Genomic DNA, 16,998 nt, shown 5'->3' on the forward strand with positions numbered 1-16,998 from the left:
CTGGGCTTGCGCCCATGCCGTCAGTTGGTCCCCTCCGCGTGCGTTTGCGCGGCCCGGCTGGTATGCAGCAGCCGCTACGTTAAAATCGCCGCCTAGCACCGTGGGTCCATTTGGCACGGTATTGCATACCATTTCCAGCGCGGCTTCAGTGCCCGGAGCCCTATATACGTTAACAAACAATATTCCGTTAATTTCGAGCCAGAGTATGTCCCGCGTATTTTGGCCCTGCGGTAGCCGTCGTTGTGCGGCCCTTAGGGCTGCCCCCTTCTTAACATAGGTGAGCACCCGGGGCCGGAGCCCAGTCATGGCTTCGTAAGTGTTGGCGTGCCATTCGTCCACTGGCGCAAAAACATCATAGCCCGGGTGCGTTTGTGTAGTCGTATTTAGCCCGCACCATGGCTCTTGAACGTTAACCAGGTCCACCTTTCTCTGGTGGCACAACTCCAATAGGCTCAGATGCACACCCATCCTTTTACCTACGTTGGCCCAAACTACGTCGAGGCATTCCCGCTGCATATTGCCGAGCGAGTATTTCGTCATATTAATCGACGGGTTGCTTCCAAGTCTATCCCATCAGCGGGGCAAGGTGCGGCAGCCGCTGCGTCCTCCTCCATTTCGGCTGCCCAAACGATTTCGTCGTGCACGCGTTCCTGTTCAACCTGCAGGAAGTTACGGATGTCCGCCCCTGCCGCCTCGCATGGCCGCGCTCTTTTGTTTGAAATGCTCGATCGGGAGCTCGAGGTTTGCGAATGCTGCGATGAGGTGCTTAGGACCGGGATTGCAGGTGCTGGCTCTCGGCGGGCCGTTTCGGCCCGGTCGTTGATAATCGCGGCACGGTTGGCACGTCCGATTCTGCGAATCCCCTTTAGTTTACGCTGTGAAGGTCGTTCAAGCTTCCCATTTACCACCAAAGGTCGGGCAGGGCAATTCTCATGTCCGGATAGGAAATGGCCGTGGCAATTAACGCATTTGGGGGCTGCCTTGCACGGCTCTTCCTCTGTCGCATGTTTTGCTTCACCACATATGCCGCAACGCGCTTGCCGTACGCAGCGACGTATTTCGCAATATCCCTGGCAACCGTCGTGGTGGTGTGTAATTTTGCGTGATTTTTCAACCTTCCGCGCACGTCTCGACACTCCAAAAAGCTGAAAGGGCTTTACGGGTTGAAGGAAGGACACTATCCACGTGCCCTCAGCCGTATGTGGGTCGTAACCATGTTTGGAAATATGCCAGTTGACTGGCTGCTGGCCTGCTTCCACGGTAATCTCCTCCTGGATTACCTCATGTACGTCCTTTCTTCCGTCCAGGCAATTGAGCGTTCGGGGCACTCCAGAGACGGCGTATGTGTGCCAGGTTGTCGGGACAGTGACTTCCCGCGCGTCCAATGCGTCCATAATGGCCTTGACCGCGCTGGGGTTGAGGAGTTTTTGCCGTGTTTCCTCAGAGGCCACCGTAACACCCCAGCCCGTGGGGGTACGCTTGGCGTTTGGGATTTCACTGTGTGGCACCGAGACCAATTCGGCCAGTTTGGTCGTTACCGCGTATGGCTCCCTCGTCACCATCCGCAATTTGTCATTTACGCGGATCAGGATGCGGTTGGACGGCTGTTCTGTCAAACGTTTCGGGGCTTGGGAGCGGTCCCGGCCCGATTGGGAGGGAGTTGCGGAGCTGTCAGGTGCATTGCCGGGCGTCGTACGTATCGGGTACGAGCGCGTGGCCGGGGTTAAAATTCGCGTTGGGGCCGCCGCTGGTGGCGTGGCGGCTCGCTCGGCCCATGTGACCGATTTGTTAGTGGGCGTGCCTCTGCCTTTAGAGGCCGACGACGCCGTGCCCGTCCTCGTAATTAAAATGCTGCGCCTTTCGCTGGAACTGGTCGGCGAACGCGACGGGGAGCGCGAACGCTCTTTTTCAGGGAGGGTGCGACTGAGGAACCAGCCGCTGATCACGTCGTCAAGTTCAAGAACAATTCTCCTAAGCGCGGCGTCCTCCGGGGCCTGTAAACTTTCGAGCTTGGCTGCAAAGACCTCTTCGAGCCAGCTGCCGACTGTTTCCACGTTTTCCAACTCCTGCTGCAGTGTTTTGATGGCCAGGGCCGGGAGGCTGGAGTACCTTCCGCGGCCAGCCGGCTGAGGCGCGTTAGCGGTGCGCGTGTCGAGAGATACGTGTCCCGACTCGGCCTGGCCCTGCGGCAAAGCCTGCGGCGTGCTCTGCGGGCGCGCGCGGCGGTTTGAGACCTCTGGTGAGGCCATGACGACCGGCGCCCGGAGGGCGAAAATTCTTCAGCTGTTAAGCTTATTGGTGTGTTTGGGTGTGAATCGCTAACAAAGGTGGGTCTGACCCATGAATGGTGGAGGATGCTTGAGCCGGACCTGGCCTGGGACGGCTTCGTGCTGCTGGACGCGCTGACCGAGGCCACTCGCACCGTGGTGGTGGGCGCCCACGATGGGGACATTCAGCGCATTCATATTTCCATGTTTCAATGCCATGGCTGTATCGTTGGAGTTGGTAGCTATGTGATGGATCATGCGACAATGAACAAAATGTATCGGCTCGCCCCAGCTAGGTTCAGCCAAGGAACGTCCAAGCCCCTTGTCCACTTCATCCACCAGCCAAGCCCTATATGTGCCAAAAACGGCTGGTGTAAAAAGTCTTGAGTACAAATTTTCGCAATTTCAATAAGCAGGAGTACTAACATTGCGATATATTAAGGCCACTGGTCGCGGTCCAACTTTGGAATAAAAATGTTCCAAGTCCTAGCAGTAAGGTACTTCGCCTGGTCTGATACTGACCGTTAGTTAGTAGGCCCGCTGCCTCACCATGTCCTGCCTATCAATTGTGACTGGTCAACGCAGTAAGAATTCCTTTTCTAATAGGTTGGAAACATTTATAACGGGGCCGGGCTTACCCGCAGCTCCGAAATTCTCCTGGACTAGTCTAGAGGGTCACTGGCGGCTGTTGTCGCATTTCAGAATGTGGAGTTCAGTTTCTATTCCTTAGGCCTGGATACACGCAAGCAATCCTGGCCTCGTACAAAGCTGGGGGGGGAATGGCGCAGTGGTTAAGCGCCATGGCTGTTACTTGAGTAACGTAGGTTCGAATCCTGCTCCCTCCACCTCCTCCCCGCTTACCCGTGGCAAGGATAACCCGGCTGGCTATCGACAACAACCACCCGCCTGTGCCGTCGAGCCCACACTTGTTGGGAACTTCGTCTCCATGGCTACAAACGACCGACAGCTCCGCTGTTTGGACACAGGCCCCTCTCGATGAAGAGCCGTCAACTGCCGTCAGACGAATCCTCCGTGCGCCTGAAGGCACGGGGTCGCGTCAGTGAACAAACCTGTAAGCAGGGCCGGGCACGAACCCGGTCAGGCTCGATTCGCTTCTATGCCCTTGTTTTCCGCTGTGTAAATAGAGAAAATAGAAAGCGCGCCGAGATACCCCTCGGGAGGTTGCTAACGGCCGGCTAATGAGCCGGGCCGAGCCCGGCGTTAAATAATAATACTACTACTACTACTACTACTACTCGTACAAAGCTGGGGAAAATAGTCCGCATGCTCAGGTCCCATTGTATAAGCTTGATATCCCCGCAGTGCCGCTTCTGGTGCAGTGGAGCTGGCCCACATGCTCTTTCTGGCAATTAAAATATATGCTCTGCTGCTTACTAAAGAGATTACACTGGATATTTGCAGCAGTATATTTTCGCAGTAACCCAACTTCACCGTCGTCTTTAAACCCACGCGTTACTGTGCATGTCACGCCGTTTTATATCGCGATAGAATTTTCGGAATCTTTTCCATCAATTTCAAAGCGAGCCATCGAATTTGGATATGATAGGCACATAAATAATTCGAGATACGATTACGCAGGTAAACTTTTAGCAATAGTTTCAGTAGCGCGATAAAAGAGGTGTCACCATCTCATATTCAACCTGATAATAGCAAGTACAACCCCAGTAAAACGACATACAAAGAGACCCAGACAAACATGCGTCAATACCCCCGAGTGCAAAAACACTTTACCAAAGGAAACGGTAAAACAACCACCATATCATCCAATCTCTCAAGGCCTAATGGAGCGCTTGTAGCTCCTAGAGCTGCACGATTTGCTGTTTTTCTTGCTGCTACTTTTGCTCTCACCTCTCTCGCCTGCTGAGGAGTGCCTGCGAGATCCACTACTCGAGCCGGATCTGCTGGATGGCCTGGACCAAGCCTCACCAGCCTTGTCATAATCGGCTTCGCAGCCACGGAGGCAGCGCTCGAGAGCCGTTGGGTCTGCTTTGCCCGCGAAACTGTGGCAATCGTTGCAAACAGTGGACAATTTTGTGATGGAGGAGATGTTAACAAAGGGATGTCGAAGGTTATAGCCCGCTGTTCTTCTAAATACGGAATTTCTGTCCTCTTCATCTTCAGATAGCTTTTCCTTTGCCATCCGACAGTAGAGCAAATCTTTCGGTGCATCAGTCAAAACGGGCGACATACTGGCTGTAAGACCAAAAATAGAATTTATTGTTGCGGATTGTAGTAATTATTTGCCAATACCTGCATTTTCATACACCAACAACGGTAAAAATAAGATTGATCGTTGACGCGACCAACACAGGACAATAATCCACATATCGTCACGTTTTACGCGGATTGGTTCGTGTCTGACCCGCTCCACCCACTACTGGCCACTTTGTCAGGGATTATGGGCCAATGTTGCAAAGGCAAGGCAGTTTCGAGTTTCCACAGTAGGTAGGTGCCAAGGTGCCTGGAGCTGCGTGCCGTTGGTCTCTCTTGTGGTACGCAATGCACAGCCACGATGCAGTTGGGGAAGCCTCGTCAAAAGCGGCACACTAACCGGTTGGCCTCTCAAGGGGGCCACAACACGCCGAGCAAGGACACAACACAGCCAGGAATCCTAACCGGGATATCACAAATGCGGGGATTTTCTACCGCATTTCGCAAATAATTGTCGCAACAATCATTCCTGTCCCGCAGCGCATGCGGATTGTCTTGGTTGCGAGCAGAAATATCAAAAATCACTTGTGATTGTCCAGTAAATTATAATTTTGCCTTTACGTACCCACAGCTATCATTTCGCACGCCCACAATGGAACAGACAACGAACAACCTCGACTGGACTTTGAACGGCGAGCCCAAGATCCGAGACGGACGGTACGGGCCAGTGTTCCTAGCCATGGACACCAAGACCGGACAGCTCTTATCGGCCGAGCGACTTGAATTCGACAGGGCGACGCTGGAAGCGGCAGTCTCACAGCTGGCACAGAAATTTGTCGTCGACAGCGACGCACATAACCTGGTTCGATACCTTGGATGCCACACCAAAGGAGAACATACCTACCTTGTCGCCGAGCACGTCAACGGCAGCAGTTTGACCGAGATGCTTCGTAACTCCGGACCAATCCCGGTGCATCTGGTTCGCAGCATCGTCCGCTCATTGCTGACTGGGCTCGACTGGCTGCATGCCCACGGCAGCTACACCAAGGTGCTCCTCGATCCGGACTACATTTTTGTGGATCAGAAGGGCGCCGCCAAAATCGACATCCCAGTCCTTGACCCTGTCGTGGCTGGCTGCCTCCCTCTGCCTGCCTCACTCGCGCTGCCAGAGTTGGGGCTGGGACAAGGTGGTCCGCAAAAGGCGAATGTGTGGCTTTTAGGAGTCGTGGTGGCGCACATGCTGTCTGGCGAAGCAAAGCTTGCTGTGGATTACACCTCGGCTGCTTCGCTAGGTGCAGGGCTCATCAGCTGCCCAGGGTCGGCCGTGGGCATGGTGCTGCCGGAGCATGTGGTAAAGCTATTGCTGGAGGAGCCGCTCGCCTTTGACTTTGTACGGAAATGCCTGACAGTGAAGGTGGCAGGTCGGCCTGGGATATCAAAGTTGCAAACACATGCCTTCCTCTCGGCTTCGTAATTTAATCATCAAAGCCCAATGAAGGTGATCCATGACAGGGGCTCTGGGAAGTTTGGGTCGGGTTTTGGTTCCAGCTTGGGAATATGCGGCTACAATTCTCATGAGAAGGAAAATTGAAATTCGATTAAAGGGATCTATACAATGGCTTGGAGAGCGTAGGACCGGTAAGGGAGGCAAAGGTGCGAAGACGGGGAGAAAGCGTGGTACAGCGCGTTCTGACATTCGTTGTCTTGGGCGTCGCCAGACGATGCGATAGAAAACCTGAACTTCGGTGCATCGTTTCAACTTCCTCAGGACATTATCTCGGAGATGAAGGTGACCAAGTACACAAAATGCGTCTGGCGTGCCTTTTACTGTAAAAAGTAACTGGGAACGAAGCGTTTCGACAAGCAAGAGGGTTCAGGAACTACCTTACACTGGAAATCAATCGAATAAATCAAGCACTTGATGCTGTACCGAAAGTCCAAAGGATTAAATACCAGAATGAGGCGAGGTTTCTCTGGATTTGAGTACCAAGGAGGGACCAACTTGTCAACAGTAGACGCTCTACTCCAACCGAACATACGAGGATCGACAAATTATTCTCAGGCTCGTCGTTCTATTTGGACTCGCCGATTCCGCCTAAGCCTCGGCCGAGGGGGATGGGGTGTCGCAGTACACGACATGATTCAGCAATTCCTATTAATAAGAGAGGTCGACGAGGATTAGTATGCGCAAAATTACAAAATGGACTGGAAAAGAACTGTTACGATCAAGGTATCGGGTAACCTGTTCTTAGGGTAAAGTACAGTGGGTTGAAGCAACTGAGCGTCTGGCTGGGTAACTGGGGTTCTCAATGACTGGGGGTGAAGTTATGATCGTTCTCAAGTAAGTATTGAGGTTAACTAGAGTTTGATTGCTGCTAAGCAATCCTAGAATCGAATCTATCTACATGGTAATGAGCGTGCCTTATATAGACTATGTTCCGAATGTGATCTCTCCTGAAAGGTCTCTGATCTTAAAGACTCCCCAGGGTCTCTGGAGATCAGGTTGTGATCTTTGAGATCATCCCTTGTCCGTTTGAGATCAACTGTCTTGGCAGTCACGTGCTGTCACGTGGCTTTGTCCTTACGTAATCCCTGTTCTGCCGGTCGGTGACTTTTTCTGGGCGAGTGTCGTCAGGAGGGGCACGACCCCACCTGGCCTCCCTGGTACCGGCCCAACTGTCTGGTCGTAACATGTGGGGAGCCGATTGTCAAAATCGGATGCTGGCTCTTTTTTCCCGATGATGAGCCCTTCCACCCTGGAGAGTATTTTGCAATGCTCTCCGCATCAGATTCTTCATCGGGAGGCATTCCCCTGTAAACATCACTTGGTTTAAGATTGACGCCGCAGGGTTTGGTTCCAAGATTTTATGAATTTGGAGGAACAGCTTTGTGACTCGTTTACATGTAGCCTTGTGAAGTTATCTTACAAGTATCCCAAGACTGGGCATAAATCCCTACCCCCAAACTCCCTGCCAAATTCAAAGAAAAGGTACATGCCGCCAGCCTTTTGTGGCTCTCCACCGCTTTTGGGTAGTCAAAATAAATGCCCAATCCGAAAAGAAACGACGTCGTGGGCTTAGTCGATAGGGGGGCAACTGCAAAGGGTGCTGAGGCAGATAGGGCATTTGGCCTGAGGTGCCCTGCCGTCACTTTCGCTACTGTGGCCGGGCCTGGGCTTCAGGCCTTGGGTGCCGCTCTGGTGAATTATCATCGGGTCACGGGCCTCGAGACCGTTGCTGCTCTCGGGAAGCTGGGCCAAGGGGGCGCCGAGGACTGCAGGCGCTGCAAACGCCGCGAGGGAGAGGAACTTTAGAGTCTTGGAGATGTGCATGGTGGCGATTACAGGATATGCCAGAGGAATGAATGAGAAGTGTAATGGCGAGTATTACAAATGGATAGATTGAAAAGGAAAGGCGGGAATGCAACAGCGGATGATGGGAAGTAGAATAATAGGTAATTACAGAGCGGGAAAGCCTCCTTTTATATGGCTTGAAAGGCCAACACACGACGGCTCAAGACCAGGGCGATCGTATGTTTTGGTCATACCTAATATTTTATTAGCATGGATATTCCATTATACTGAGTATAAGATGTTTCTATTAATTCCCGATTGCATACTATGTAATTGCTAGTTGCATAAATCGATTTGCATGTCATGTACTTTATTTGTATACAATCCGGATTATATAGCGCCAGAATGGGGATGTTGGATAGTTCCTTGATTTTGCCATGTATCTGGAGCACATTTTCATCAAATGGGATTTTGGACGCGAACCCAAAAACGGTTTATTGCCGTAAAAGTGGTCTTTCTTTTCTTTTGCAAAATCTGCATAAAACAAACGATATATTAACGAATACTTCCCTCCGGCTATTAAACATTCTCTTATATCCACTGGCAGGTCATCACAGCGATAGTGTGCACTGGGCACTTTGTGGGTGAATTTCGGCTAATTCAGGCACGAGGTATCGCGTAACAAAGGCGTGACAGAAAAAAAATAAGATATAGATATTAATAACGGTAACAGCAGATTACGTAATTTAATTTAATTTTCTAAAATAAAACGAAGATGCCCAGTTCGGCGATCGCCTACGTTATGCGTTGTGCGTCATACGTTTATGCGTTGCGTTATAAGTTTGAAAATTGGGTATCGTTTTATACTACACCTTGTTTTTGTGGCAAAACTTGGCTGGGGACAAGTCCCAGAACGTGTTTTTGCTAGTAATTGCCACTCAGCCCGAGGCAAGTGCTCGTTAATATAGCCTTTAAAATAGTTTAGCGGAAGTCAGTTGGCGGTACCGGAAACCCTTTTGGAGTGCAGTACCCATTACGAAATGGGAGGATATGTAAAAGACTAAGAACATGGCTGTCCTCCACCCGCCACCTAGAAAATCGTAGTCCGAGAAGACTGAATTTGCATCCGCGGCCTATTTTCTTCAGCCTCGAGATGCAGATGCTAGTCCTTCCCGGGGAGCCTCGGTGAGGTCGCCAGTTGTCTTCTTAGCTGGCAGCCGCCAGCGTTGGGATCGGCACTAAACAACGGCGGTTAGCAACGAAGCCCCCTACATGGTTGACGGACGGGTAGAGAGTAACACAACGTACCGGAAGAACCAATCAGCCACGACACTTTCTCCGCCGCGCGGCAGACATTAACCTCGTTGGAAAGGCGAAGACGCTAAAGTCGGCGTTGAGAGTCAGGCCTCGGCCGCCACGGACTCGGCTTTGTTGCCTTTGCTCGGGTTGACGCAGCGGTACTTGGACCCTATTGTTGTTGACGAACCAACCCGCGAGCCCACCAGCATTACACAGACTGTGACCGGCCCTGACTGCTTTGCCGCCCCTTCATTGGGTACTAGTAACATACCTATAGACAAACAAGGGATCGCCCTATTTTGCAGGCCACCATTCAGCGTCGTACATAGTCCCGCATGACTAGGCTGTCAAGCTGTGAAAGAGTTGGAGATCATATCAGGCGCGGGGTTAAAGCCATGCCGTTTGGAGGCGGGCACGCGAGTCGGATTTAAAGATAAAGACCGTTTCCAAAACCACGCTATGAAAGCATCACAATCAGCCAGGGGACGCAGCCGAGTCATTTTGGCCATCAAGCCTTGCGCTTGCTAGTTTTGGTTGCTCACATGTCAATCAGGCCATACGACCTCGTCGCCGTTTGCAAAAAAAGTGTCCGCAGCTGCAACCACTGGCGCCTTTGCACAGCCTACGTGTTGCTTGCTCGATGTTATTGCTCACATCCAACTGACATCCAACTGTGGTCTTCCGGCATAGAGCTATTTGCAGCAGATGGTCGGCGGTCTTTAGTTAGGGCGGGATGATACGCTTCCGTTCCGGCTAACTTGATCGTACGCTAATCAAAGAGTCTGCCGTATTAGCCGCACCTGGTAAGTCCTTTGCTACCTGTGAATGTACTTGACGGGCTTGATGGAATCATGATAGCAAGCAAAAGAAGCATGTGTATTGATGCTTTAGCGCAGTGATTTGAAAGTTCCTTTGACCTGCTATAAAACTTCCGATTCCGTTCGACAACGCCCTCGCCGACGCAACCTCCCTTTGCTCATTTCAGGCTGATCGTTCTCGGTGGTGAAGTAAAGCCGTTGTATCTTAGGTGCAGCTGTTGGTTGTACAGCAGGTAGTAACGGCTGTGCCTTCTCCACCGCCGCATTGGTTGATAAATGGGGCACTGGCGGAACAAGTGACCCCATTGGTTACCTCCTTGCATGCTGCGAAAACAAGAGAAGGGCCTAATGCAAGCGAGGCCGCAGTAGCGAAAAGAATTGAAACTTTCATATTGAGCGTTTAGGACGGGTTTGTTCCAAGGTTATCCTGGCCATTTTTATTAGCATTAGCTTTGGAAACAACTGAAGGTATACTATGTTCTTACAGGTGCTTTGTGGCTTATTTTCAAGTTGTTAAATTTGACAAGAAATCTTGTAGTATTTGAACGTATCAGTGGAAGGTTACGATGGTTCCTATGAAGATGGGACTTTTGTGATTTTTTATAGTCCGGCAGCCGTTCCCTCACACGAACAGGGATACGATGGATATCGTACGATGTTTTGCTAAAAGACTTAGCAAACTCTGTTTCAGCTTTTATTGCGAGTAAGATAAATCAAACGCGCTTAGAGTTTAATCATTGATAAAAGTATGTACTGTGTTTCACGGGAGGTTTAAAATTAAAATGTCACCTTGAACCTCCAGCACAACTTTGCCTTTACGCCCGCCAGCTGCCGATTGGTCACCAGTCAAGTCATGCCCTTCTCAAAGAGGCAGTTGGTCGGTATACAGAGGCGGTAAGTTTCAAATCCATGCTTGGCTTCCGGCACTCCGAATTCTCGGTGAATACTAAATACCCGCAGTAGATCTGAGGCGGCATCGGAAAGATCAACGACTATTTCTCCGACCAAGGCTTGAGATTTAGTCAGGTCCTGTCTAGCGCGGAGCAGCCGAGATGGTCTGACCCTCACGTTGTTCACATTACCCACCGCTTGGCGCTTTTACCGTAGAGATCGTCACCCGGATAGCATATTGACGGGGAATCAGTACTTTCTCAAGGACGCTAGGCATGAGGATCGAAACTAGGTCCTATTCAATCGGGGTATCTTTATTTCCTATTTTTGGTTCCTATCGTGGTATATAGACGGTAGACTCTATTCTTCTCCACCAACCCAATGCTTGCTTTTCACTATACGCAGCAGTGCCTCCAGCTCCTTCACCACATGCTTGACGAGCGATATCCTGAGCTTCTCCATACTAAGTGTCGCCGGCGGCTCAAAGGTGCAATCAATCAGCCGTTTGGTCAGTCCGTAGTAGGCGTTTCCCATGTAGTTGAGATTCCTCGCTTTCCTGCGCACCCGCTCCACGTCGTCCCAGGGGATTCGCTTCCAGAGCCCGATTTGCAAAATTGCCACGCCTAGGCAGTACAACTCCAAGTTTTCGATCCCGAGCTTGTCGCGCACCTTGCGGGTCTGCTCGTCGGAAAGCCCGCTTGGGAAGTCACCAAAGTAGTTGTCATCGCTACTGTTGAGTGGTTGTTCCCTGACGGGATTTGCCGAGATGTGGAGAGTGTCGAGGCATGCGTCCAAGTCGATTCCATCGGCGTCTCGGTCGTCAGAACCGGTGTAGAACTTGACGTGGGACAGGAGACATCCCCTGGGCCAGCATTGCGTGTTGTAGAACTTGAGCAACGCCCGGCTCAGCAGGAGGGCGAGCTCGATGCGGTGGTGGTCCCCGACGACCTCGTACTTGGGGAACCGAAGCAATCCAGCCAGGGACATGTTGGAACCGTGCAGGCGTAGTCTCTTTGGACTGGCCGGGAACTCTGCGTCTTCAAAAGTGAAATCGACGGTTGGATTGATGGCCAGGCTCCAAAGCCCCTCGTTCCGAATCTGCTTCTCGCCCGGGCTGGATGCTTGTTGACAAATGTCCACCTCGGCTGCTGGGTTTGCCGGGTCTTCCGTCACGGAGGCCTCCAGGGCCTTGGCAAGCCGTTCTTCGGCGCCCATTTGTGAATCGGGAGGGGATGGGGGTCGTGGCCCGCTTTCGACACGCACCAGGGGGATTTGAGGGCTTGGAGGATTTGGCACGCAGAGCTTTCGCACAATCTCAAAAGACGCCACGGTGCTGTGGTCGACAGTAGTCGGTCAGCTTTTGGTCGCATCGGATCACAGGTTAGCATCAACGCGGGATCAAGAACGGAGACTTGCCTCGAGTGGAGACAATCGACGTTGGTGAAGTAGCGTAGAAGAGCGGCAATTCGCGGCTCCCCCTGACGAGGCGGCAGGCAACGGATGAGGAGATGTAGACTGTGGGTTGAGTCGCCCGAGTGTCGGGGGTCTGCGCAGGTGGGAGTGGTTTGAAGCATCGAGAGGATCGCCACGGTGTTGCTTCTTGCATCCTCGAGCTTTTTTGCGAGGGTAGCCGCGGATTGCCTAAGGCCGAGGCAAGCTGTGGATTCTTGGTAACTTGGCGGTGCAGACATTGGGTTTTTCGAATTGCCTGGCATCGAAAGTTTGGCAGTTTCAATCATCTCGCCAAGATAATCGTTCAGCTCCTTCATCTCATCCACAAGCTCTTGGAGGCCAGACCTTTCCCAAACAAATAGCACCGGCTGCTGGGTAGTTTGTGGTTAATCGACAATTCCCCCCCGAGAAAATGAGAGTCAGTTTCACTGGAAATCGGCAGAGATCCACGTACCATGGACAAGTTGCGTTGTCTGGAAATATTTTCCAGCGTCTGATTTGCTTGGTTGGCCACCTCAATGAAGGTCTTGAAGATGTGGTGCAACTCATCTTGTCGCTCCTTGAAATGCCCTCGAATGGCAATCTCCACTCCAGACTCTTCCTCTGGCAGCATGTTTCTTTCTTGCTCAAACACAAACAAATCTTCAACTCTGGTCAGGAGTATGATGCCGTCGCATTTGGAGTCTCGAAACACCCTGTAGAGCTGGTTGGTGAACCTCATGGTTTGGCAGTCCACGACCCGTTGGATCCTGCGACGCGAGTTCTGGTGGTTTTTCATGCCCTTGATTGTGTTGGTCAAGAGATAGGCACCTCGAATAGCCGAGAGTAAGAGGGGCAGGATGGCCAAGACGTCGGCCATGTTGGGCTATGCCTTGGCAGCTAGAGGCTCGCTGAGTATGTAATTGGTGGGCACTGTTGGTAGGAGGGACAAGGAAATGGAAGAAGGGAGGTCGGAGAAACAAGAACAACCCAGACAACTACCGGGTTTTCGGGAGCAAACCCCATAAAAGTTTAAATCTCCGCTCGCCTACTTTAACCACCTAGGCAACAAGCCTTGGCTGGGGCTCTGTTTTGGCTGCTCAGCTCCGAGTCCTGGGACGAACGCCCTCGCAAATCTATCCCCACAAGACGTTGTGTGACACCAGCGACTGTCGCCGGTGTAAAATGTCCCCTCACTAGAGTGCACTCAAAGGCAACCAGAATATACCCTCCTTGGGGAAATATACCTCCTCTGCCCTGGGAATACTCGTTGGGCGGACCAAAATCAGCCCACTACCCCCGACCTACGCTTCTATGACGAGATTCATTGAAAAGCTCAGGTTTTGATTTGACGCCTAGAAAGAAGGCATCGGCCAGGCAGGCCCGCTGAGCCACTTCATTGAGCCTACGGTACCACCCAATATGCAGTAAACGGCACTTTGTTCCAAGCCTCGACGTTGCAGACCAATTCCAATCGATCCCACTACACCACGACAGCAGACCGGTGCCCGAACATGTTGATAAAGGCGCAGCCACCAACCATGCAGATAGTGCCCTGGACGCTGGACGGTGGTTGGTCCACCCCGAGATAAGCACTGCCTGCCTTGATTTTTCTACTATTATGCAGCGTGATTGACAGTCAGGCTCCCGCATGTTTTCTGTACGTCGCAATAGCGGGCGCTGATAAACCAGGTGCTGGCCAGGCCTATTGCGGTCAACTGCACGGGCTCCTTCCCACGCGAAAAAAAAATCATCACACCCCATGCGAGGCGGTCAAGTCGTCGCATTCACCAAGATTACTACCTGCAAACACCATGTCGTCGCAAACAAGTCCGATGACGAGCACCGAGAAGATTGAGCACTGGAATAACAAACTTCACGACGGTCCGAGCCATGAGACACGAGGCGAAACGGGCATCGTCCACAACCTGTGCGATAGCATATCGCTCCTACACGAAGAACTACTAACCCACTTTGACCCCGGTGCAAGTCGGCCTTCCAAGTATCCCAAGGCGCTTTATCGACTTGTCGAGAGCTGCTATGCCAAGTTCAGGATCTGGGCCAGTGACCACAGCGTCAACAATGGCAAGCTTGACCAGGTCTTGTCCATGTCGCGCCGGCTTCAAAACTTTACAGTCGAGATCATGGCTGCCATCTGCGTCATTTTGACCCAAGGCAAGTCAATGCAAGGCGTTTTGTGTTTTCGGGTCCAAGCGCGTAAATTCTAACATGTTTCGCCAGACCTGGTTCCCATTCTACGGGGAGACGACAAGGAAGCGCTGCAGTCGGTCGCTGAGCTTGTTTCAAAGTCCAAAGAGGAGGCGGACAGGCACCTCAAAGTAGCCGGAAGCGATGCTGGCTGCGATGCTGGCAGTGAGAGCGGGTGCTGCGAGGAATCAGACGAGACATGTCCTGCTTCCATCGAACAGGTGTTGGGCAATCTTGAGCTACACATCAAAGACTTGATGGATCTCGGACCTGAACTCAAAGACCCCATTCCTGACGTTATCGACAAGCAGCACGTTCGCCCGTTCGTCATCCTGAGCGGGGAGAACGTTTGGTTTTGTGAACAGATCCAATTCAGATACCCAAACATTGACCCGAGGCTGGTCGAGCCGTGTGGCAAGTTCCTCCGCGACACTTTGATTCGCCTTCAGATTAGCAGAGATCAAGCTGTCACCGAAGACACTACACACATCCCTGTCCAAGAGCAGCATGAGGCGTATGCGCCAAAGCCCGCGGACCCAACTTTCACGGATTCAGGGATTGGTACAAGCCTAGGGACTAGTGCCCTTCAGTCGCAGCGTGAAGAGTATGCGCCAAAGCCCGCGGACCGAGTCCACACGGATTCAGGGATTGGCACGAGCCTGGCGACTAGTGTACTTCAGTCGCAGCAGAGTTCGCAGCATCTCATACCGGTTCCTGAGAACGTTGCCCGTAGTCAGCGTGGCAGTGGATTCAAAGCATCGACTGTATATACTTTTTCTTCCAAAGATGGCACGATTCGGGCCGAGTTTCCTCTTCAGCCAGACGATGTGGCTTTTGGAGATGTCTTTCCCTGCAGATTGTGCGGAAAACAGATGATCAAGACGGAAAGATTGAGTGTCTGGAAGTACGTCACGCCATGTTTATGATCCTTCAGTTTCTGCCATAGCTAACAAGACACAACAGAAAACATGTCCTCTCCGACCTCCGCCCCTGGATCTGCTGTCAAGTCTCTTGCCCATGCAAGCACAAAACATATGCCAGCAGGGAGGATTGGATCGCCCACATGACAGAGCAGCACGCGCGGCACCGCGACTGGGACGACAAGACGTGCCCATTCTGCCGAGAAAGCATAGCGCAGGGCGGTCGCGACATGATTCACCACGTCGAGATGCACTTGCAGGACATGGCGCTGACGCTGAAGCCTGGCGAGGATCCCGGGGATGATGTGGACCACAAGGGCGGCAGCCGGGCTGGCAGCAACGATTCTCAGTCTCGTAGCTCTCCTGCCGACGGCGTACCCGTGATACAGGTTTCTTTGCCAGACAAGCCCGTTGCATCCCTCACTCTAGACGACATCAAAACGCTACCTGCTTACATGGCTACTGAGGAGATTGATGGATTTTGGCCTTGTCCATGGCAGGGAGAGGACTTTTGCCAGCATGAGCCAACGGCATTCAAGGAGGAGCTCGGGTAAGTTTTGCACTGTCCCCTTTGAGAGTTTTGACTCAAATACAGAACCCGTCAGCTAACAATACTCACGCCAGCCAATTCATCTTTGAGCATTCCATAAAATTTACCTGCAAAGAGCCTGGATGTTCGCTTGCCCGCCAGCCCTTTTCTTCCCCCGAGGGCTTGCGTATCCACGAACAAGAGGCGCACGGCAGCAGGAATCCAAGCCAGAAAGCAGGCAGACACGACCCTACTCGGTTCCTGTGCACCAGCACCGGCTGCGGGCGATCACGACCGGGGAATGGCTTTTCAAACAAGTGGGTGCTAGAGAACCACATCAGGACGATCCATGGGAACCTGGAGCTGTAGGAGGTGGAGAGCTTGATGGGTTGAGGCTGGCCTGCCTGAATGAATGTGAAATAGATTGATATTCAACAAGAGCAAAACAATGCTAGGTCTGGGGAAAGAGACACAGCTAGTGTAGTTCCTGAGCCTATTCAAATTGGCTCAAGATGAAAAAATGCACAAACAGCATCCATGTCGCCATGGCCTTTATCCTCCGTCATAGAAACCCCTTGAACCCGAAAATGCACAAAAGAAAAACGTCTGTGACAACACCACACTGCACCAACTCTACTCCACTGGCATCATCTGTCCCTCGACATGCCCAAAAACTTTCCAGTAGTCGGGAAGCCGAGGCACACTTTTTTCAAACTCGCAGGTGTCTGCAAACTTTAGCTTGTGCGTGGTCCGCCCGATCTTGTAATCGATAGTCCCGCCCGGGCTGACAGGCGCATAGCTGACCAATTGTCTGCCGATGTTGTTGTAGAGACTGTAGGTGCAACCCAAGCCCGCAAGGACTGTCGAAAATGACGTCGCGGTGAAGACGACGGCGAAGGCGGTGCCGAACTGCATTGTGGGGTTGGCTTGCTGCGAGCGGAAACGCAAAGGGAAAAAAGAGCAGCAGAAAAGGAACTTTTGTTAGGGAAATTAATTGGTACTGATTAAGGTTGGCAGTCATGAAGAAGACAAAAAACTAACTACCCAACATCAATCGCGATCAATTATTATATAGACGAGGCCAACAAGCAACGACCCTTCGTGCGCATCAATTACTGTAAACGGGTCTTGCTTGGTATGCATGAACCAATTTCATCGACTTGATAATACG

At 51.9% G+C, this 16,998-nt stretch overlaps 5 protein-coding genes and 1 pseudogene across 6 annotated transcripts; 3 read left to right on the forward strand and 3 right to left on the reverse strand.

Annotated features, from left to right (window-relative positions):
• The first annotated feature begins 3,040 nt into the window (after positions 1-3,040).
• Positions 3,041-3,112, forward strand: MGG_20088 (annotated as a pseudogene). Its single transcript has one exon. The product of its transcript is annotated as a tRNA-OTHER (tRNA).
• A 947-nt stretch (positions 3,113-4,059) lies between these two features.
• Positions 4,060-4,476, reverse strand: MGG_16380 (uncharacterized protein; the record flags this gene model as incomplete). Its single annotated transcript, XM_003710316.1, has 1 exon — positions 4,060-4,476. The coding sequence occupies one exon, from the start codon at positions 4,474-4,476 to the stop codon at positions 4,060-4,062; it is 417 nt and encodes a 138-aa protein (XP_003710364.1).
• Positions 4,477-4,891: 415 nt separating this feature from the next.
• MGG_05499 (serine/threonine protein kinase) lies at positions 4,892-6,402 on the forward strand. Its single transcript, XM_003710317.1, has one exon. The coding sequence runs from the start codon at positions 5,092-5,094 to the stop codon at positions 5,911-5,913; it is 822 nt and encodes a 273-aa protein (XP_003710365.1). The 5' UTR covers positions 4,892-5,091; the 3' UTR covers positions 5,914-6,402.
• Positions 6,403-9,051: 2,649 nt separating this feature from the next.
• MGG_16381 (uncharacterized protein) lies at positions 9,052-9,530 on the reverse strand (the record flags this gene model as incomplete). Its single annotated transcript, XM_003710318.1, has 2 exons — positions 9,052-9,277; positions 9,472-9,530. The coding sequence occupies 2 exons, from the start codon at positions 9,528-9,530 to the stop codon at positions 9,052-9,054; spliced, it is 285 nt and encodes a 94-aa protein (XP_003710366.1).
• Positions 9,531-11,099: 1,569 nt separating this feature from the next.
• MGG_05500 (uncharacterized protein) lies at positions 11,100-13,050 on the reverse strand (the record flags this gene model as incomplete). The annotated part of the gene is made up of 3 exons (XM_003710319.1): positions 11,100-12,072; positions 12,156-12,562; positions 12,646-13,050. The coding sequence occupies 3 exons, from the start codon at positions 13,048-13,050 to the stop codon at positions 11,100-11,102; spliced, it is 1,785 nt and encodes a 594-aa protein (XP_003710367.1).
• Positions 13,051-13,915: 865 nt separating this feature from the next.
• MGG_05501 (uncharacterized protein) lies at positions 13,916-16,385 on the forward strand. Its single transcript, XM_003710320.1, has 4 exons — positions 13,916-14,345; positions 14,412-15,282; positions 15,342-15,848; positions 15,923-16,385. Exons 1-4 carry the CDS (start codon positions 13,985-13,987, stop codon positions 16,194-16,196), a joined length of 2,013 nt encoding a protein of 670 aa, XP_003710368.1. The 5' UTR covers positions 13,916-13,984; the 3' UTR covers positions 16,197-16,385.
• The last annotated feature ends 613 nt before the right edge of the window (positions 16,386-16,998 follow it).

The sequence above is a fragment of the Pyricularia oryzae genome, chromosome 1, assembly GCF_000002495.2.
Source record: "Pyricularia oryzae 70-15 chromosome 1, whole genome shotgun sequence".
In the NCBI taxonomy this organism is placed as follows: Eukaryota; Fungi; Ascomycota; class Sordariomycetes; order Magnaporthales; family Pyriculariaceae; genus Pyricularia; species Pyricularia oryzae.